The 17,914-nt window shown below is 38.7% G+C and overlaps 6 protein-coding genes across 7 annotated transcripts in view; 5 read left to right on the top strand and 1 right to left on the bottom strand.

The window, feature by feature from the left end:
* Positions 10–1,488, top strand: LOC104721631. The gene has a single exon (XM_010439662.2). The coding sequence runs from the start codon at positions 136–138 to the stop codon at positions 721–723; it is 588 nt and encodes a 195-aa protein (XP_010437964.1). The 5' UTR covers positions 10–135; the 3' UTR covers positions 724–1,488.
* LOC104721630 lies at positions 2,799–5,525 on the top strand. The gene is made up of 5 exons (XM_010439661.2): positions 2,799–3,354; positions 4,549–4,605; positions 4,699–4,761; positions 4,861–4,929; positions 5,059–5,525. The coding sequence occupies exons 1-5, from the start codon at positions 2,950–2,952 to the stop codon at positions 5,236–5,238; spliced, it is 774 nt and encodes a 257-aa protein (XP_010437963.1). The 5' UTR covers positions 2,799–2,949; the 3' UTR covers positions 5,239–5,525.
* LOC104721629 (homeobox protein knotted-1-like 5) lies at positions 6,429–8,760 on the top strand. Of its 2 annotated transcripts, none has more exons than XM_010439659.2 (6): positions 6,429–7,101; positions 7,464–7,584; positions 7,684–7,883; positions 7,970–8,101; positions 8,187–8,326; positions 8,424–8,760. In XM_010439659.2, exons 1-6 carry the CDS (start codon positions 6,547–6,549, stop codon positions 8,425–8,427), a joined length of 1,152 nt encoding a protein of 383 aa, XP_010437961.1. In that variant the 5' UTR covers positions 6,429–6,546; the 3' UTR covers positions 8,428–8,760. The 2 variants fall into 2 exon arrangements, with proteins under 2 accessions (XP_010437961.1, XP_010437959.1); XM_010439657.2 differs by having other exon boundaries at positions 6,430–7,101; positions 8,408–8,760.
* Positions 8,963–13,231, top strand: LOC104721628 (neurochondrin homolog). The gene is made up of 16 exons (XM_010439656.2): positions 8,963–9,234; positions 9,400–9,541; positions 9,657–9,793; positions 9,924–10,027; positions 10,133–10,228; positions 10,469–10,562; positions 10,827–10,941; positions 11,031–11,227; positions 11,470–11,561; positions 11,649–11,704; positions 11,917–12,006; positions 12,106–12,205; positions 12,354–12,458; positions 12,549–12,621; positions 12,722–12,928; positions 13,029–13,231. The coding sequence occupies exons 1-16, from the start codon at positions 9,042–9,044 to the stop codon at positions 13,079–13,081; spliced, it is 1,854 nt and encodes a 617-aa protein (XP_010437958.1). The 5' UTR covers positions 8,963–9,041; the 3' UTR covers positions 13,082–13,231.
* Positions 13,453–15,957, top strand: LOC104721626 (calcium uptake protein 1 homolog, mitochondrial). The gene is made up of 6 exons (XM_010439654.2): positions 13,453–13,930; positions 14,030–14,097; positions 14,303–14,526; positions 14,628–14,711; positions 14,943–15,156; positions 15,255–15,957. Exons 1-6 carry the CDS (start codon positions 13,549–13,551, stop codon positions 15,747–15,749), a joined length of 1,467 nt encoding a protein of 488 aa, XP_010437956.1. The 5' UTR covers positions 13,453–13,548; the 3' UTR covers positions 15,750–15,957.
* LOC104727623 overlaps positions 16,172–17,914 on the bottom strand; it is a 4,410-nt gene continuing 2,667 nt past the window's right edge. Inside the window, exons 2-4 of the mRNA XM_010446713.1 lie at positions 17,215–17,910; positions 16,898–17,115; positions 16,172–16,544 (exon numbers count right to left, since the gene is read on the bottom strand). Coding sequence (XP_010445015.1) covers positions 16,952–17,115; positions 17,215–17,910 — 860 coding nt within the window. The 3' untranslated portion in view covers positions 16,172–16,544; positions 16,898–16,951. The remainder of the gene's footprint in view (positions 16,545–16,897; positions 17,116–17,214; positions 17,911–17,914) is intronic.

The raw sequence follows: 17,914 nt of genomic DNA, 5'->3' as shown, positions 1-17,914 counted from the left end.
TCCACCTCCTCATTTATTCAATTCACCTTGTAATTTTTATCTCTTTCCATTTTCCCCGAGATAATTTAATTAATCCCTTCGTCTTCTTCCTCCTCCTCCCTCTCCCTGAAACCTAATCTGCCTCCGTTTTAAGTTATGGGCGTCGCCGTTCTCAACCCGCAAGACTGTTTGAAAGATCCGTTCTCCCACATGAGATATCATCCCCGTAACCCTAGCGCGTGTCCCAACAGGCAGAAAAAGCCCGTTTCCAACAACCGTACGCGCCGGAGTCCTCCACGTAACCAATCGACCAGATCTCCTTCTCCTCCTGTAGCGCCGCCTCTTCCTCCTCCACGCGCGGCTTTCGTTCCAAAAGGAACGGTCAAGAAGAGTCCCAAAAACACCGTAGCCGTCGGTCAGGTGAGAATCCTGAAGCGCGGCGAAGAAATCCCGAGCAAGGCTACAGATCTGGTTGTTGTAAAGACAGATCTGGTTGTTGACAAGTCAGATCTGGGATCTACTCGTCGGGTTGGACCCGATCCGGGTTTGATTCCGAGTCAGATCCGTTTGTCTGGCCGCAAATCGAAATCAGTCCCGTTTTACGCCGGTCCGGTCACCATGACCTCGCCGCCTCCGAGCGATGTACCGCTTCCAGCTTTTTTCACCAAGAAGAGCGTCTCTTTGTTCCAAGCCGCCGATGCAACCAATGATCTGATCAGGATGCTTCGTCTAGACATCGCCTGACGGCGTATGTCTCCGATCATCTTTGATTTCTCTAAAAGTCTCAGATGATCCCAAAATGGTTACGGTTCTGTTTACCGATCGTCAGATTCCGCCTGAATTCCGGAAATCTACAAGAAAAATGATAATCTCCAAGACGATGATGAATCTAGAAGATGAAGAAACCACACATCTTCGTTATGAACCGTTTCGAATCTTCCCTTATTTTTTCAAGGGGCAAGATCGAAATATCTTCTTAACAGGTCTTAGTTTCTCTTCTTAGGGTTTAGTGTTTGTGTAGGAGTATTTTGTGCATAGCCTTTTTTTTTTTTACTATCTTATGTACCTTTTGGGGTCTTTTAATCGTCAGGTTCTCTGGGTAAATTAATTATAGCTGTTGAGTCTTTTCTCATTTCGTTAGGGTTCTCTTCGTGTGCCTTAGCTTTGTAAGGCAAGTTATAGAGATGTGTTTTACTGGTAAGATGTAACATCTTAGGTTTCGATGTAATCTGCAGTATTTGCAATTCTCTGTATTTCGTCTATCTTTTTATGGTTTCTAGTTTTTAAGTTTAATTTGGGTTTATCTTCGTCTGTTGGGTCTCTTTGTTATTCCGTAAGCGTTCTTCGTCTGTTTTCGTGTCGTTTAGGTTAAGTCAAAACTATCACGGAGATGTAGTAGTTACTGGTTAGATGAAGTGTAAAGGCTTCCATGTAATCTTCTGTACTACAATTCTCTGTACTTCTATCTTTAATATTATCGAATATATATTATAAGTTCTATTTGGCTTCTTTGGTTTAGTCTTTTTTTTTCGTCAGCTTTTGAACATTTATTTGATGCAATCCTGAGATTAAAGAAGATAGTTGACCCACCAACAAAAAAGCGATGAAACAAATCTAAGATTATGTAAATGATGGAATGAATTGAACCATGAAAAGGATTGAACCCTGGGACTTTGTACATGTTTAAGGTGATACTGCAAATTAGCCAAATTAACACTTGCGCAGATGTTTACCAATATAATAAAAGACTTGACTTGATATGTGCATCACACAAAGACTTTGTCACAAATAATTGATATGTTCAGAAGTCTACAAAAAAAGGCCAATTGATATCAGAAGTTGAAAGTGACTTTTATCAGAGTATTGAATGATATCGATTATCATATGAACTTAAGCCATAGATATCCTTGCTGTTGTGGTTTCTTTAGTTTTAAAAAGGGTGTCATTATCTCAATTGTTATATATATGTGTCACTTGGTTGGTCCAAGCTTTAAGATATCTGCTATCTCATAATAAGACAGCCCACCTTGGCCTGATTGAAGAAGGCCCATTATCTTGAAGTTGTTTCTTAGTCCTAATCCTGAATTTTAGAGATTCTATAAAAGAAAATAACACACAAGGTAAGATATTTTAGAATCATTAAATAACGGGAACTCTTGTTACTCTCATCCATAATTTAACAACTTGCCTAGTCGTCAAGTAAACATTGGTAAAGTATGACGTGTTATTTTTAGTGAATCAACTTGCCACGTCAGTTTTTTTTTCTTTTGGTCGCAATTACTAAAAAGATAATTAACACTCCAATAACATAAATTGATGGGTTGCCCTAATGAGAGAGAGCATAGAGAGATTTTTCTACCTAACCAGAGAAATAATAAAACTGTATCCTAAACTAAATTTGTGACAATATTATATTTTTTAAAAGAGTTGTTATTAGGGAATCTTTACTTAATTGTTTTTTTTTCTACATACCCTTTCCCCCACACAACTCAGTATTTGGGTCCCACATTTTGTTTTTAATATAATAATAATAATAATAATAAATTTTCTCAAAAAAAAAATTAAATCCAAATCTGCAATCCATCTATCTAGCCACAGACCCGATCTTGCATTTTCATATCGGCATTAAAATGGAAATAAATATTCAATTTTATTTTTTCGAAAAGAACAAACAAGGAAAATAAAAATAAAAAGAGGAATCATTTAGAGAGAGAGAGAGAGAGGCCTCGTTCGTATATAAGACGAATCCCATCTACTATCTTTTTTCTTTTTCTCTATTTCGATATTTCAACCTCTCTCTCTCTCTCTCTCTCTCTCTCTCTCTCTCTCTCTCTCTCTCTCTTTCTTCATCATTCTCTCTCTTCTGTAACTTTCTCTTCCTTTCATCTCTCTCTCAGGCTTCTCTTCTCTGTATCTGATTCCCACGGGAGCTACAGAGATTTTGATTAGTGTCGTCGTTATTAACCGACGATGAAGAAGACTGCGTCGGCGTCAGCTAAGATTCCGGTGAAAGATGACTGGGTGAAGACGGCGATGACAGACGACGAGATGGTTGTTGAGCTTCTGTTACGGCTAAAACATGCTGGAACTGATAATCCGGCGGCGAATCTACCTCCGTTACGATGGGGAAACCGTCAACGACGGTCTCGTTCCTCAAGATTCGCTGGCGGCGGCGGCGGCGTTGTTACCGTTTCGATTAAGAAAGACGTGGATTCCGTTAGAGCTAGTCCGAAGACTCCTCTCTCCTGGAGTGGCGGATCTGGAAGCCGTGGCGGATCTGGAAGTCGCGGCGGCTCTGCGTCTCCTTCCGCCGATGGATTCGAGGATACTAGCCGTCAAGCTAGCTGCTCTACGTCTACAGGATCTGGATCTAAGGTACCTTCTCTTTCCCCCATCCTCGATTTTGTCTCCTCTCTCTCTCTCCCTCTCTCTCTCTCTCTCTCTCTCTCTCTCTCTTTCTCCTCTCGATTACGAATCCCGGTAGCTACGGTGAGATGAGAATCCTTCCCCTCGCTTGATTTTTCCGATTCCGATCTCGCCGGGATATCCGGATTTCGCCGTCCGTCGTGTGTTCGTAATTGAGAAGATCCTTCGCCGTCTCTCTGTTTTTCTTCTTTTTGTCTCTCTTCAAAATCCACGATAAATTTAGGATTTAGGATGACGTCACATCTCACGCACGCTTGAAAACCTCACTAGACCATCTTTTATTCTGTTTTCTTCAATTTGCAACCGAATCGGCCGGAAAATTGTATCCTCCGCCGTGTTTCGCCGTTCTAACCACCTTCTAGGTTAAATGAATCTATCCATCTCTAGTAATAAAAAAAAAGTCAAAGCCTCTGTAAGCTTACTTATTTATTTTTTTCCATTTTTTGTCACTTTTCTTTGGTAATTAAAAACTTTGCTATTCGTTTAGAAACAAGCTTAAAAGGTGTTTTTTTACTCTGTTTGATAAAAAAATCTGGAGGTTGACGGTTAAAAAGAGTAACCGAACTCCCCGGTACGCGTTGAACCGGATCTTGCGTTGTGAGCGTTTGGCCGGTTAGATGGGAATTAATTAGGAACCGGTCAAAATTTGTTGTTGTTGTTGTCTTGAGGAATAAATAACAAAAAAGGTCTTGTAGATTAGATTATGGGGAATAGTACAGCTAGTTGGTCTAACGTGCGCGTTTTGCTTTACGTTTTTGAGGCCCTAAACGTTAGCGTTTTGGGAGGAAAGAAACGAGTAAAATCTTGTCGGAGAGATTGGGGTCACGTGATCTATTAAAAGAGTGATGACGACTCTGATGACACGGAATTGTCATGATGTGCCATCATCATCCTTCATTGAGTATTTTACTAGTGACTTTTTCTTTGAAATTTCTATTAGTGGGAAAATTAAACTTTTACTACTCCCATGTGTTAGTTAAATTAAGATGTTTGGGTTTTTATTATAAAAAGTAAAAAGAGATCTAATAATACAGTTGTCGTTGTTATTCGTCAGCATTGTTTAATCATACTAGTAATTTCAAATTGTCAGATTTGGCATCTTGACTAGTGCTTTTGCTAATCAAATACGTTATTGTTTTGCAGGTCTTTCCCACAAACGAAATCACTAGTTCTTTCTCCAGGAGATTGAAGAAAAAGAGGGTATAAGAAGAGACTCTCTTTCTTGGATTCCAACTTCACTCCTAAATTCCCAATTTTATTTTAGCTGAGGCTTTTATTTTTCTTTTTTGACAGTCATCTTCTGAGCTTAAAAACGAAGAGAACTTAAAGTTGAAAGAAAGACTAGACCTTGAAAAGGTATATTCTACTTGCTAATTTCTTTGTTTTTTTCATTATGGTTTCTTATTCGTTTTGCATCTTTCTTTATTCTAAATGGATCCAACATTTTTTCTACAGGAGATTGCAAGTCTCCGAGCAACATTCAACGAACAAAACGTAAGGAATCAAAGACTGAAGAGGATTAAGGTAAAACTAATAATAAAATTTTATTTTCCTTAGCATCTTTTGCGGTATTATGATCTTCCAGATTATCTGTCTCTTTGTTAGCCTCTTAGCTGAATCAAAATCTACTCTTTCTTGTTTTCTTTGTTTCAGCTTGACTTGAGCTCAGGCCGTGTCAAGAACGAGACTCGGTTTGATCTTATTCATAAACCACAACCCGTACCAAAATCTTGCAGAGTAGAAGGTGACTCGGAAAATCAGGGGAGTGTCTTCTTCCTCCCTGATCTCAACATGGTACCTTCAGAGGAAGAGATATTGTACGGAACCAGCTAGCGTGGCTTATTCTGAAAGATTTGCAGTCTCAAGAAGGATGGAGATGGAGATTTTTAACAAAGAAAAGTGAATGTAATACTTAGGATAAAAAAGAGGTTAAAACATCATCTCCCGTAGCATTCTCGTTTTCTGATTCCTTCTATTTTAGGGGGTAAAACGCTCATTACTTCTTGATTTTTTTTAGAAGAAGAAGGTGAAAATTAGGTTTACTTTCTCTCTTTTGTACCCGATTCGTTGTAGTTAAAAAAGCTTTATTGGAAATTGTTGTTAAGGGAGCAAAAAAAGTAGGACAGCTAAATAGACTTTACTGTTTCAAACTTTTCCTTCTTAATTATGCACAGTATTAGATTAGTAGTATATTAAAAAACCCTAGTAGTATTTATTCATAAAATATGTAAGAAGTTAATTTTAAAATAAATCTAAAAGAGATAACTCCGAACTAATTATTTATAAAAATTGAACCACTTCACCTCACCTAATAGGGCCATGTCATGGAAGACTCTTTTTCTTCAATTTATTTAGCCTTTTGTCCATCCTTAAGATGAAGTGTAAATCTTTTATTGGATTCTGTGGCCTTAATGGAAAATTAGAAACAAATATCTTTAGAGGAGTGTCTTACTCAGCAACGGTGGTGTTACATATGCAAGACATGGGAATATGGACGACTGGTTGATAAGTCACAATGATTGTTTAGATTGAGAATCATCTATCATCTCCATAGACGCATATTTAAAGATTTGTTGAAATGTAACTAACGTCAGATAGAGTTTGGGATGAGATTATAAACATTATACGGGTGGATCGAAGCACAAATCTTGTCGCGAGGCTAATTCGATCCTCGAAACAAAAGGCATAAGTGATGATGGGCCAGCTTTGAAGTTAAAAATACCAAAACGTATGCACAACAGCACAAGCGGTTATATATGGTTTTACTAGTACCAAAGTGTGGCTCATACTCATAGTACAAGTACAACCTTACAAGTTCTGTGAAAATTATAGATTTACATAACTTTTTAAACTCATTCTCATGAATGCTCACCAAACTTATTATTTTCATGCTTTTGTTATTTTTCTTTATGTTCCAATTTTGGTTACAGGCTGACAGCTTTATGTTGTTGACATTAAAAAAAACAACTGAAGTTGCGCCAAACAAAAGAAAAAAAGTGTATTAAAGATCAAATTAAAACAAGACACAGACACCCACTTGACACTTTGGTCGTCTTCACAAATAAACAAGAGGAAAGAGAAGACCTTCTACCTTTCTCTTTTTCTCTCTCTCTTCACCGATCCCCAAAACGCAGGAAAACAATGTCGTTTAACAACAGCTCTCACCTCCTTCCTCCACAAGAAGACCTTCCTCTCCGACACTTCTCCGACCAATCACAGCAACCTCCTCCGCCGCCGCAGCAGCGTCACTTCTCCGAAACACCTTCGCTCGTCACCGCCAGTTTCCTCAACCACCCTTCCACCCTAGCCACGACGGAGTCCGATCTCGCTCCTCCGCACCGCAACGGAGACAATTCCGCTGCTGATGCTAACCCACGGTGGCTCTCTTTTCATACGGAGATCCAAAACACCGGAGAAGTCCGTTCTGAAGTTGTCGACGGGGTCAACGCCGACGGTGAAACGATACTCGGTGTTGTTGGAGGTGAAGATTGGCGGAGCGCTAGCTATAAGGCTGCGATTTTGAGACATCCGATGTACGAGCAGCTTCTTGCGGCTCATGTGGCTTGCCTTAGGGTTGCTACTCCCGTTGACCAGATTCCGAGGATCGATGCTCAGCTCAGTCAGTTGCACACCGTTGCCGACAAGTACTCCACTCTTGGTGTGGTTGTGGACAACAAGGAACTTGATCATTTTATGGTAAGTTTAAATTTTTCTTTAATTCCAGGTTCAAATTTGGATAGGGTTCATGCAAAGTTCCAATATTTTTGAACTGTGAACCTGCATTTGCTTTATGTTTACTAGTTGAGTGAGTGTCAAATTCACATTTTTCATGTGGTTCATTGTTAATGGTTCTTTGAGTCTTGTTTATGAGCTTTGGTTAGCTAAATTCGAATTATGAGCTTTGGTTTGACTCAAATAAGTTGTATTTGTTGGACAATGCTTCTTTCTTGGTGGCTAATTGTTTGTCCAGTAGAAAGAAAACAGAATATTTATTTTGTAACGTTCTGTTTGTATGTCTTATGGATTGGAATTTTACCTTTGTTTTATGATGTATGCAGTCACATTATGTTGTGTTGCTATGTTCATTCAAAGAACAACTCCAGCACCACGTTTGTGTCCATGCAATGGAAGCTATTACTGCTTGTTGGGAGATCGAACAATCACTTCAATCCCTAACTGGTAACGTCCCAAATCTTTCTTTGTTTTTTTTTTTCTTTTTTTTTGGTTGCCTTCTAGCTTTGGAGGTGTCTTGATTTTTGTCTTTCTTCTGGTTTGTAGGAGTTTCTCCAAGTGAAAGTAATGGCAAGACAATGTCGGATGATGAAGATGATAATCAAGTAGATAGCGAGGTCAACATGTTTGATGGAAGTTTGGACGGTTCAGATTGCTTGATGGGGTTTGGTCCTCTTGTTCCTACCGAACGAGAGAGATCCTTGATGGAACGTGTGAAGAAAGAACTGAAGCATGAGCTTAAACAGGTAATATGCTTGAGCAAGTTTCAATGTTAACATTACACAAAACAAGACACATTGTTTTATCTCGTTGCTTGGTTTTTCCGCTCTAGGGTTTCAAAGAGAAGATTGTGGACATAAGAGAAGAGATCATGAGGAAGAGAAGAGCGGGGAAGCTGCCTGGAGATACAACTTCTGTACTCAAAGAGTGGTGGCGTACTCACTCAAAATGGCCATACCCAACTGTAAGAACCTCAGCCGGGAAGTTTAGTTTGGTTACGACATTGTCAAAAGCGGGTTTTGATTCTTGATATTGTTTTGGAACTGCAGGAGGAAGATAAGGCAAAACTGGTACAAGAAACCGGTTTGCAGTTGAAACAAATCAACAATTGGTTCATCAACCAGAGGAAAAGAAACTGGAACAGCAATACTTCAACATCATCTACTCTCTCCAAGAACAAACGCAAACGGTAAAGCAAGATCTTATCACTTTCCCATCCTGCAATTTCATCAAAACCGGTCAAGATATATTCTTTCTTAACCAAACTCAGGACCGACAAGTCGTAGGTGAAGTAGCAGCTAACCAGAGGATGGTTCTTTGCCATGTGAATCCAAGGGAACCGTAAATGAAAGACACAATTTCTCCTCCGGCTCTTCGATCGTACAGATTGTGTTTACTGTTTAGCATAGGTGGTACCGGTAAAACCGGATTCTAGAATCTGAATTGCTTGTTGTAGCGGCCTTATAAATATGTGTTATATATAAAGTAGTTTATGGAAGCGATCTGTATTGTTGGTTTGCGTCTTGTAACGAACGCATAATCACGTGTGAGCTTTATTTGTAAAGATATGGTTCGTAATTTCGTATGTAATGTATCAAGCAGTATTCATCATTATTAAAACTACTGTAGTATGATGTTGCGATACGCCTATGATGTTGCTAGCAGATGTTCCCGAATTCTTTTGTGTTTCTTCTTCTTCTAATTCTTTTGTGCTTGAAATTAAGAACCCATTTATATTGGGCCTACTTCTTTTGGGCCTAATTCTGATTTGACTAATATATTTTTCTTCGTCGTCTCGAAGGAACGGAAGTTGTTATAACTTTTTTTCTTTTTGGCATTCTCTCTCGCTTTCTAGTTCTGTTCGTCTTCTTTTGTTACTCTTGTTGTTGTTGAGTTGGGTGATTATGGAAGCACCACAGGAGGAACGATCTCCGTCGCTTGACGATTGCCTTAAGCTATTGAAAGGGGAGAGGGACGAGCAGAGGCTCGCCGGTCTACTTCTCGTCACTAAATTTTGCAAGAGCGATGACGTCGTTTCCCTCAAGAAGGTCTACGAAGCCGTCGGTACTCACTTTCTCGACCGTCTTCTCCGGACCGGTAAACAAAACCCTCCAACTATTGATCTTTCTCTTGTTTCTCACACTAGACTCTATACTAATCTTGGGGAAAGATTGAATTTTTAGTTGAGATACTAAGGTTTGTTGCTCTCTCTAGTGTTGGGTTTTGACTGGTTTGGAATTTTTCTTTTGTTTTATTTGGTAGGTAGTGGTAGTGGTGATAATCGTGATGTGTATCTGCAGCTATCTCTTACTGTTCTTGCTGCATTCTGCCGTGTTCCGGAGATAGCTTCTTCAGAAGAGATGGTTTCCAGAATTCCCCTTATTCTTGAAATTATGTCGAAACGGTATGTTACATCACCTGATTCTTTCATCTGTGGTTTTCCAATGTTGCTCTTCTCAAGTTTTGCTTCTGTGTATGACATCTTAAAAGTTAGGAAATTGGCTTTTTGGAAATTTCAGAATAACTACAAACATTCTCGAAGATTGCTATGAGCTTCTGTATTTGGTGTCCACGGCTTGTGAAGCTGGTGTCATGACTTTGATAAACTCTGGAGGATTGAGAGTGATAGCTCCCCAGATGTCTGATCTACCTGATGGTAATTGCTTAATTCATTTGTTTTTCCATTGTTTTGTTGTGCATATAAGGAACCTTAGATACTAGTGAGGTATATGGATTTGAGAATAATTGCTCCCTCAAAGCTTATGTGAGACATGTTTATCAATCAGGCTCGCATGCCATGGAGGTTGCTATAAAGATTCTACAGTTATTGGTTAGTCAGCTTTCTGGTGAGAGCATGAATATTGAACGCTTCTTAGAACTGTCTTTGGTGGTGAGTCTACTTACTTGGCTATCTTTCTCTTTTTTTTTTTTGCAATAATTACTAAAGCTGCAGTGCTTAAGTTGGAGTTGAAACTTAGCGTTATCTGTTATTCAGGTTGCTGCTGTCGCACGGCAGTTTGCAGTGTTGCATAATGCCCTGAAGTTTGAAGCACTCCATCTACTCTCTGCAGTCTTCTCGTCAGAGTATTCTGTGAGTTTTCATTTCCTTACATTCTTCTAGCTGTAGTTTAGCGAATTTATGCTTTTAGTATAGTCACAAACGTGATACATGTGAATTTATAAGAACCAAAAATTTTGATTTCTCTTTTCCATTAAATTTGGGAAAATCAGAGTGCTATTATCTTCTGCGTGGATGATGCAATTGTCACCTTGATAAATGGAGCTTCATTGTCTTGATTATATGTTTCTCATGGAACTTTTTTATGCCTAGGCACATCTTCACGACCCTCTTCGTTCCATGCCAGACAACAATTGGGCAGACTATATGCGCACTGGTGTTGTGGCAATTCTGCAGAACCGTGTGGGTAAGTCAACAGCTATTAGCTATTAGCAATTCTGGCATCTCTTTCTTGCCAGCCTTTAATTTCATCTACTTGTTATCTGACAAAATTCCTCTCTTGTTTTCACTTATGAAAAGAATAGTATGAGTATCCATGATCTGTACTTCACAAAAAGCACACACTATTAGATAATCTAGGGTCATATGTTATTGATACAGTGCTTGCTTACACCCTTTATGCTATTGAAGCTTTCAAAATACTTAAGAAACCTGTCTTGTTCATGTGTAGCACCTTCCGAAAAGCTTCATGCGTTAATTCTGGCTGAGAATATGATGTCAATATTGGGTGAAAATTGGCTTATCGGTCAGGTAAAATTACCCAATGTTGATCTTCCAGCTGATAGGTAAAAAAAACATCTTTTTGTTACACTCTCACTTAACTTACAATTTCATAGTGACAGAAGGATTCACACCATGCTGATTTCTTTTGTAGGTGTCTCCTGCTGGTATTAGAGTCATCATATGTTGAGATTTCCGTTTTGTTAAATGATCTCGCCTACAAGAAGTATGAAGCTCCTAAGGATAATTCAACTGTTGAAGACATTCTTTTGAAGCAACGGTATCTGCCAATCGTGTTTTCTTTGGTAGAAAAGATCATCAAACATATATCATCTGTTGGTGAAAATGAAGGTATAACATAGATCTTAATCATGTTTTATTAATGTTTGCAATCTGCTATACAATCTTTTTCTTTCACCTTTCTGTTATTGTATGTTATTTTTCTGGACCTTCTTAGTACTTTTAATTGTCATTGCTCAAATATCTAATAACTGTGCTGATGAATATAGTGTGAAAAATATCTACGCTTGACTTAATGCATGTCAGCCTTTTCCTTTATCAAAGAAATATAATTTACATTGTGGTCTTTGCAGGGACTTTAACTGATGAAGCTGTCTTCCAAAAGGTGATTAAAATACTTAATGAGACAGTGGGAGTGGTGCTCGAGTATCTGAAAGATGCAAAGGTACTCTATATATTTGATAATATCAAACTTCTTTTGAGCGTCTTTATGTGTAATAATTGTTTTTCATGTTTGTTCTCTTTCATACAGGAACATGGAAATAAGAAAGGAAATGATCTTCTTGCATCTGTGCGAGTGACTGGAAGGTACAGAATACAGATAACCACTCTTTGGTCTTGTACGATATTACCATCCGTTTTGTTTCTTCTTAATTCTCTCTTTCTGTTTATTTTTGTATTGAATATATACATAAAAATTAGCGAATTTTTTAAACTAATACTCCTTATGGAAGAATATGGATGGCCTTGGCCTCCTTACCATTCTGGCACCCACTGAACTTTTTTGGTGTTTTCAACAGCTATCTTGCCGAAACTCCGGTTGCATGCAAAGAGCAGGTCCAAGATCTTCTAGATTATATGCTTTCAGTGGAGGTAGAAGATGAGTCCAGGTTTGAGCATATTTCCTTGTCTTGTTGGCCCTTTTAACAAAGCTTGTTTACGTAATGCCTCCCAGGGTAACTTGATCTGAACGTTTTTTGTTTTGACAGCCCGTTTCTGTCCACGTGCTTCCTGCTCCCATTCCTTTGCCAAATAACAATGAATGCAGAAGGATGTAAACTCTTGGCTTCCTCAAGAGGCTATATAGCTGTGAGTTACTGTACACGGATGACGTTATGCTTGAACAAATCTCATTTACAGCTTTTCCTTTATTTGTATGCTTGACCTAAATACGTTTGGGTGTTTATATCATATGTATAATCAATCATAAAGGAGTTGTCTGATTATTTCAATACAGGTTGTGGAATGCCTAATAAAACTGATCGAGCGCTGTGGTGAGAGTAGTGATGAAGATGGTAGCATATTCTTGGCTTGTGATACAGTTATGAATATTCTTTTGAAGGTACTCTCTTCTCCTTAAGATAAGACTTCCATACATATTGCCCATTGCTTTATCCCAATCATGACGGCACGTTTTAAATGTTATGAACAGAGGGAAGAAATAAGCTTGACTCCAGAAATTTCTACATTTTCCAGACTACTGAAAGCTTTGGCATATTGGGCAGGTGAAAATGATTTTTTTTATTTGTCCCAGCTAAAATCCTGATAAATATCAAAGACTGTGTTAAATAATATGTCAGTTTTATTATTTCCTTTTTGTCATAGATCGTACAAATGACCCACCGGTGGTGATGATGGCTGCAAGCATCTGCTCTCTGATATTTGATTTCACATCAGAAGATGCTTTACTCAAGCAACCTAACTTCAACGGTAGCTCCTTGGATAGTTTGGCCAGGCTCATAGCGAGAAGCTTATCCTCATGGGGCCAGGATACGTCTGACACTGCCGATCTTCTTGAAATCGTAACAGCAGGTTTTGGTTTCAAACATCTTTTATCTCATTTAACATCACTTGTTTTTTTCTTTTCCTCAGGCTTCTAAATTGTTGTCCTCTCTGATAATCTTTGGAACAGGATACTCTCGATGGAAAGGTCGATTCCCAACCATTAAGAAGCAATGCCGTTGAGCAATGACATGAAATGTTAAGGCTGCTTTCTAAGGGAGAGATATAGTATTAGGCAGAAACATATCTTTTTTATCTTCTTTCACGTTGTTGTATTTATACTTTGTAGATTATTAAATCATTTTCATTTATCTTAAATTTTGGATTCTTTAATTTTTTTTTTTTTTTGTATCAGTCTAAAATTTGACTTGTTAAATTGAGGAAATCTAAAAAANAAAAAAAAAAAAAAAAAAAAAGATCCGGATTTAGAGGATTCACAATCCTGAAAACGACGTCGGAGTGTTCTTCAGCATACAAAAACAGTAAACAGAAACAAACGCGTAAAAACGCGTTTGGATAAAATCCTTTATAAATAAACCTTTAAGGAAGGTTTGGTTGGTTTTGCGCTTAAAAGAATCTCTCTGCTTTAAAACAAAAAAACAAAAAAACAAAGAGAGAGAGAGAAGAAGAAGAATCCATCATAATTAATTATGCCCGCCTTATCTCACTACAGATCAGTATCATCTCTACCGTCCGTTGACCGACCTTTGCTTGTCATCCAACGGCTCAGGATCCACGGGAGCTCCTCTTCCTTGCCGGAATCTTCTCCCTCCTCCTCGGCTCTTCTACCCGTCGCCGATCCTTCCGTATCTGGCGGATCTCTGGCTAAATGGATCTCCGGGATTACAGCTGGCTCCGCCTTAGGGTTTCTGTATTGGTCCTCCTCTGATTCTCCTGGTTTATTTTCCTTCGCTGATAGTTCATCTTCATCGCCTCCTTCTGTTTGTGGAGTTAAAGTCGGCGATCTCAAACCGAGATCCTTTATTCCCAAATTGTCCTTGCCTGGTTACAGCTCCGGATTCATCTTCGGAGGTTCGTGTGATCCTTGCTGTTTTCTGATTTCATTGATTTTTGTTTTCCTCTCTCGATTTGAGCTAATTTTTTTTGTTGGATTTCGAATTTTTAAAACAGATGCGTTCAGAAGGAAGATCTTCTTCAATTACGAGAAACGTCTGAGATTACAAAGTCCTCCTGAAAAGGTGCATTTCAAATTCTGTCTTTCCGGCCCTTAAGCTTTCATATTTTGATCTCTTTTGTTCTTTGTTTGTTTGGGAATAGAGAGAACCAATGAAGAGTTAATCATAGAGATTTGATTGATTGTTCTTTGTTTCAGTTTTAGAGATGTTGTATTGTTGAATTCATAAGATTTACCTTTGTGGTTATTTTATTTTAATTCGTTTTTAGGTTTTCGAGTACTTTGCATCGGTTCGGACAGAAGAAGGAGAAATACTAATGAAGCCGGCAGATTTGATGAGGGCAATAGTTCCGGTGTTTCCTCCATCAGAGTCTCATCTCGTAAGAGAAGGTTATCTGACTGGGGAAAGAAATCCCGGTGAACTTAGATGCTCTCCTTCCGAGTTCTTCATGCTCTTTGATGTTGATAATGATGGTCTTATCTCCTTCAAAGAGTGAGTTACTTCAAAACCAAATCATTACTTATTATTGTCCACCTTTCATTCTTTTGGAAGATATGAACTTTTTACTTGGTATGTTTTGTTTTTGGGAACAGGTATATATTCTTTGTGACATTACTCAGCATTCCTGAATCAAGCTTTGCCGTGGCTTTCAAAATGTTTGATACTGACAACAACGGGTGAGTATTCGTTTAAATATCTACATAGGATTTAATCCTGCTTTTGGTAACTGTGATTTTTTCTGGTACGTATTCCCATATTTTGATCCTCCAAAACGGACGGGTTGTGGGATTCACTGGAGTCTCTCTTTTCAGTTTACGCTGAATCATATGTAAAAAAATCTGGTCAGTGCTTCTAATCCTTTGTAACTTTTATTTCTTCGTGATGGTTCTGACGAAGTATTGTTTTAGGGAGGTTGACAAGGAAGAGTTTAAGACAGTGATGAGTCTGATGCGATCTCAACATAGGCAAGGAGTTGGTCACAGAGATGGCCGTCGAACTGGATTACATATGACCGGCTCTGTTGAGGATGGAGGCTTGGTAGAATACTTCTTTGGAAAAGATGGCAGTGAGAAACTGAAACACGATAAGTTTACTAAGTTTATGAAGGATCTAACTGAAGAGGTAAGTAGCTCTTAACCCTTCAATTCATCTCCTTACTCCCCGTGTGACTACTAGATGTTCAGGCTGAAAGGGAATGATCTTATGTTGTTTGTATATAGATGCTGAGGCTGGAGTTTGCACATTATGACTATAAACGAAGAGGAAGTATATCAGCCAAAGATTTTGCATTGTCTATGGTGGCAGCGGCTGATGCAAACCATTTGGGCAAGCTGCTTGATCGAGTTGATGGTCTGAGCGAGCACCCGCGCCTCAGGGACATGCGTATCTCACTAAAGGAATTCAAACAGTTTGATGAGCTACGCAGTAAACTTGGACCATTTTCTCTAGCGCTTTTTGCTTATGGCAAAGCCAACGGTTTACTTACAATGAAGGACTTCAAACGAGCCGCTTCTCAGGTATGTGGAATAACTCTGTCAGACAATGTGATAGAGATTGCGTTTCATGTGTTTGATTCAAATCGAGATGGGAGTTTGAGTGTGGATGAGTTTTTGCGGGTTCTGCACCGAAGAGAGAGGGACGTGGCACAGCCGATTGCCAAGGGACTGTCACGGTACTTCTCAGATGGATGGAATGGTTCTAAGAATTGTTCCTGATCGTGAAGACTCTTTTTCGTCTTTGGGGCTTACGGATGAAACTCGGAAGACTTTTTTTGGGCTCTTGGGTTCTCATACGAGTGAGCCCAGAGATTGATGATATTACTCCACGCTTGCATTGTAAGAAGAATTCTGATGTGTATAGTTTGATGGATCTATGAACTACTCTTTTTTGTTATCTAATGATAAATGGTAATTGCATAACAAACCGAAGATATCCGGCAACAAATTACACACAGCTATACCTATTAAGTTAAGGTATTGATATCTTTGTATGTTATCATAAGCCCCTCCTGAAATCAATATTTTGGTGAAAGTCACGAAATTAATCCAGAGAGAGAGGGATAGAGATGAATGCTGATGAAATAGTTGGTCTATTGAGTCTTTATTTTAAGATTTAAAAATGCTGTATGTCATAAAGAAATCACAATGAAGTCTGAATCTTTCAAGCGACGCAGATATTCACACAACAATCACAAATTAAATATAAACTAATCCAATTTAACAACAATAAACAACAAAAAAAAATACAAAGCTATGGTATAAAACAAAACAAAGAAGAACAAATAACCAATATTTTGAATCAATCTGAAGAGAAGAGGATTAGCCCATCTAAACCTTCTTCTCTGGACTGAATCCCAATCAGTCTCAGCCACTACATCAAAACCGCAGAGGCCAAGAGTATATATCCCCGTGGAAATCCCAAAAAAATGTTCCTTTGGAAAAATGACAAAACCATACCAATATAGAGGAGAAAAGAATGCACACCCACTCCCACCCAAACAAACAAAATGCCTGCAAATAGTATATACAAATGATTAGCTTCCCTCCCACCAAAAAAAAAAATGATTAGCTTCCCAGCAAATCAAGCCAGAAAAACACTGGAGAACTACAGAATTGTAAAGGATAAACTAAATTTATAAGTGAGATTCTAGGGAAATCTTTGAGACAGAGGCAAGCAATCTCATAAAATCTTTTATTACCATTGTTTGAAGGCAATAAATCTTAGATATAATCCCCTAATTCATGCTCCATAACAAGAATGATTTGTCGATAGCATTCAACCAATGAAACACTAACAACCCAATACTATCATATAGACAGCCATATTTTCAGGATTTGTAAAGCGGAAATGACTTGCTACTTACCTAGTGATACACAAAATCTGATATTTTTATGTGTATATGAGAAGAATATTTTGGTCAAGCAGGCCCTGAAAATACATTCTCTAAGATATCATGCAGTTTTGGGGCACGTCTCCGGAAAATTGGTTCTAGCCGGAAAGATGGGACACCCATCTGCCATCTCTTGGCATCATACATCTCATTCCATGCTTGTACTATTTCATCAATCTTGAATCCCATACCTGCGTTTGTTATGAGTTTGTTATTATATATCACACCTCATATCAGCGCAGCAAAAAGAAAACTAACAGAGGAGCATTATTGGATTATAACTTCATTACCTTCAAGTGCACCCTCGCTTGAACAATGATTCTTTATCATCACAGCTATATCAGTTGCAGAAGCTCCAGCTAGTTCAAATTTCTCCACTGCAACCTCCAAACATTCATCCCAAGTTGGTAATCCGAGCTTGTACTCCACAATAGAGCGTTCATATAGCAGCGAACCCCACAAGAGGTTAATCTGAGAACTCATATTAGCTGCCTGCTCCACAGATTCTTCTTCTGAAGCTTCGCTAAATAATTCATCTAACTCCATCTTCTGCAACATGTTTTTATGTTTATCTAACTTGGAGATTCCATTTAGACGACGTTCTTCCATTTCTTCCCAAATCTGCATACCCCTCTCCATACTATCTTCAGCTTTGTTATAGAGCGTCAGGACCTCCTGGGAGGCCTCACTTTCTAAGTCTACCTTGCTTTTGAGTGCATGATACCAGCAAAGCTTTGCCTGCTCAAACTGCTCTTGCCCAAGTGCTAGAAGAGCTTCGTAAAAATCAGGTTTAACCTTAACCGCTTCTTCGTATTTCTCTGCAGCTTTGTTGTACTCCTTCTTTGTCCACACGAATGCAGCCTCAACTGCTTCTATTATAGCTTCTCTCGAGGCATCCTCAGGAAAACAGACCTGCTTCCTTGCCTTTGACATGTGAACGTTACCCCAGTTAAACAAAGCTAGTGCACCCATTTCTTGGAACTTTTCAGC

Source organism: Camelina sativa, chromosome 11 (assembly GCF_000633955.1).
Source record: "Camelina sativa cultivar DH55 chromosome 11, Cs, whole genome shotgun sequence".
NCBI classification, from domain to species: domain Eukaryota; kingdom Viridiplantae; phylum Streptophyta; class Magnoliopsida; order Brassicales; family Brassicaceae; genus Camelina; species Camelina sativa.
The sequence above is the reverse complement of the archived record's forward strand: the minus strand, read 5'-3'. Positions and strand labels throughout refer to the sequence as shown.

Bases quoted from the DNA above. Each gene is read 5' to 3' on its own strand.
- LOC104721631 (XM_010439662.2), top strand. From the start codon at position 136: ATGGGCGTCGCCGTTCTCAACCCGCAAGACTGTTTGAAAGATCCGTTC.
- LOC104721630 (XM_010439661.2), top strand. From the start codon at position 2,950: ATGAAGAAGACTGCGTCGGCGTCAGCTAAGATTCCGGTGAAAGATGAC. The intron at 3,355-4,548 runs GTACCTTCTCTT...ATTGTTTTGCAG, and splicing joins CTACAGGATCTGGATCTAAG to GTCTTTCCCACAAACGAAAT. The intron at 4,762-4,860 runs GTATATTCTACT...TTTTTTCTACAG, and splicing joins AAAGACTAGACCTTGAAAAG to GAGATTGCAAGTCTCCGAGC.
- LOC104721629 (XM_010439657.2), top strand. From the start codon at position 6,547: ATGTCGTTTAACAACAGCTCTCACCTCCTTCCTCCACAAGAAGACCTT. The intron at 7,585-7,683 runs GTAACGTCCCAA...TCTGGTTTGTAG, and splicing joins ATCACTTCAATCCCTAACTG to GAGTTTCTCCAAGTGAAAGT. The intron at 8,102-8,186 runs GTAAGAACCTCA...TTGGAACTGCAG, and splicing joins CAAAATGGCCATACCCAACT to GAGGAAGATAAGGCAAAACT.
- LOC104721628 (XM_010439656.2), top strand. From the start codon at position 9,042: ATGGAAGCACCACAGGAGGAACGATCTCCGTCGCTTGACGATTGCCTT. The intron at 9,542-9,656 runs GTATGTTACATC...TGGAAATTTCAG, and splicing joins CTTGAAATTATGTCGAAACG to AATAACTACAAACATTCTCG. The intron at 10,942-11,030 runs GTAAAAAAAACA...TTTCTTTTGTAG, and splicing joins GTTGATCTTCCAGCTGATAG to GTGTCTCCTGCTGGTATTAG.
- LOC104721626 (XM_010439654.2), top strand. From the start codon at position 13,549: ATGCCCGCCTTATCTCACTACAGATCAGTATCATCTCTACCGTCCGTT. The intron at 14,098-14,302 runs GTGCATTTCAAA...ATTCGTTTTTAG, and splicing joins TACAAAGTCCTCCTGAAAAG to GTTTTCGAGTACTTTGCATC. The intron at 14,527-14,627 runs GTGAGTTACTTC...TTTTGGGAACAG, and splicing joins GGTCTTATCTCCTTCAAAGA to GTATATATTCTTTGTGACAT.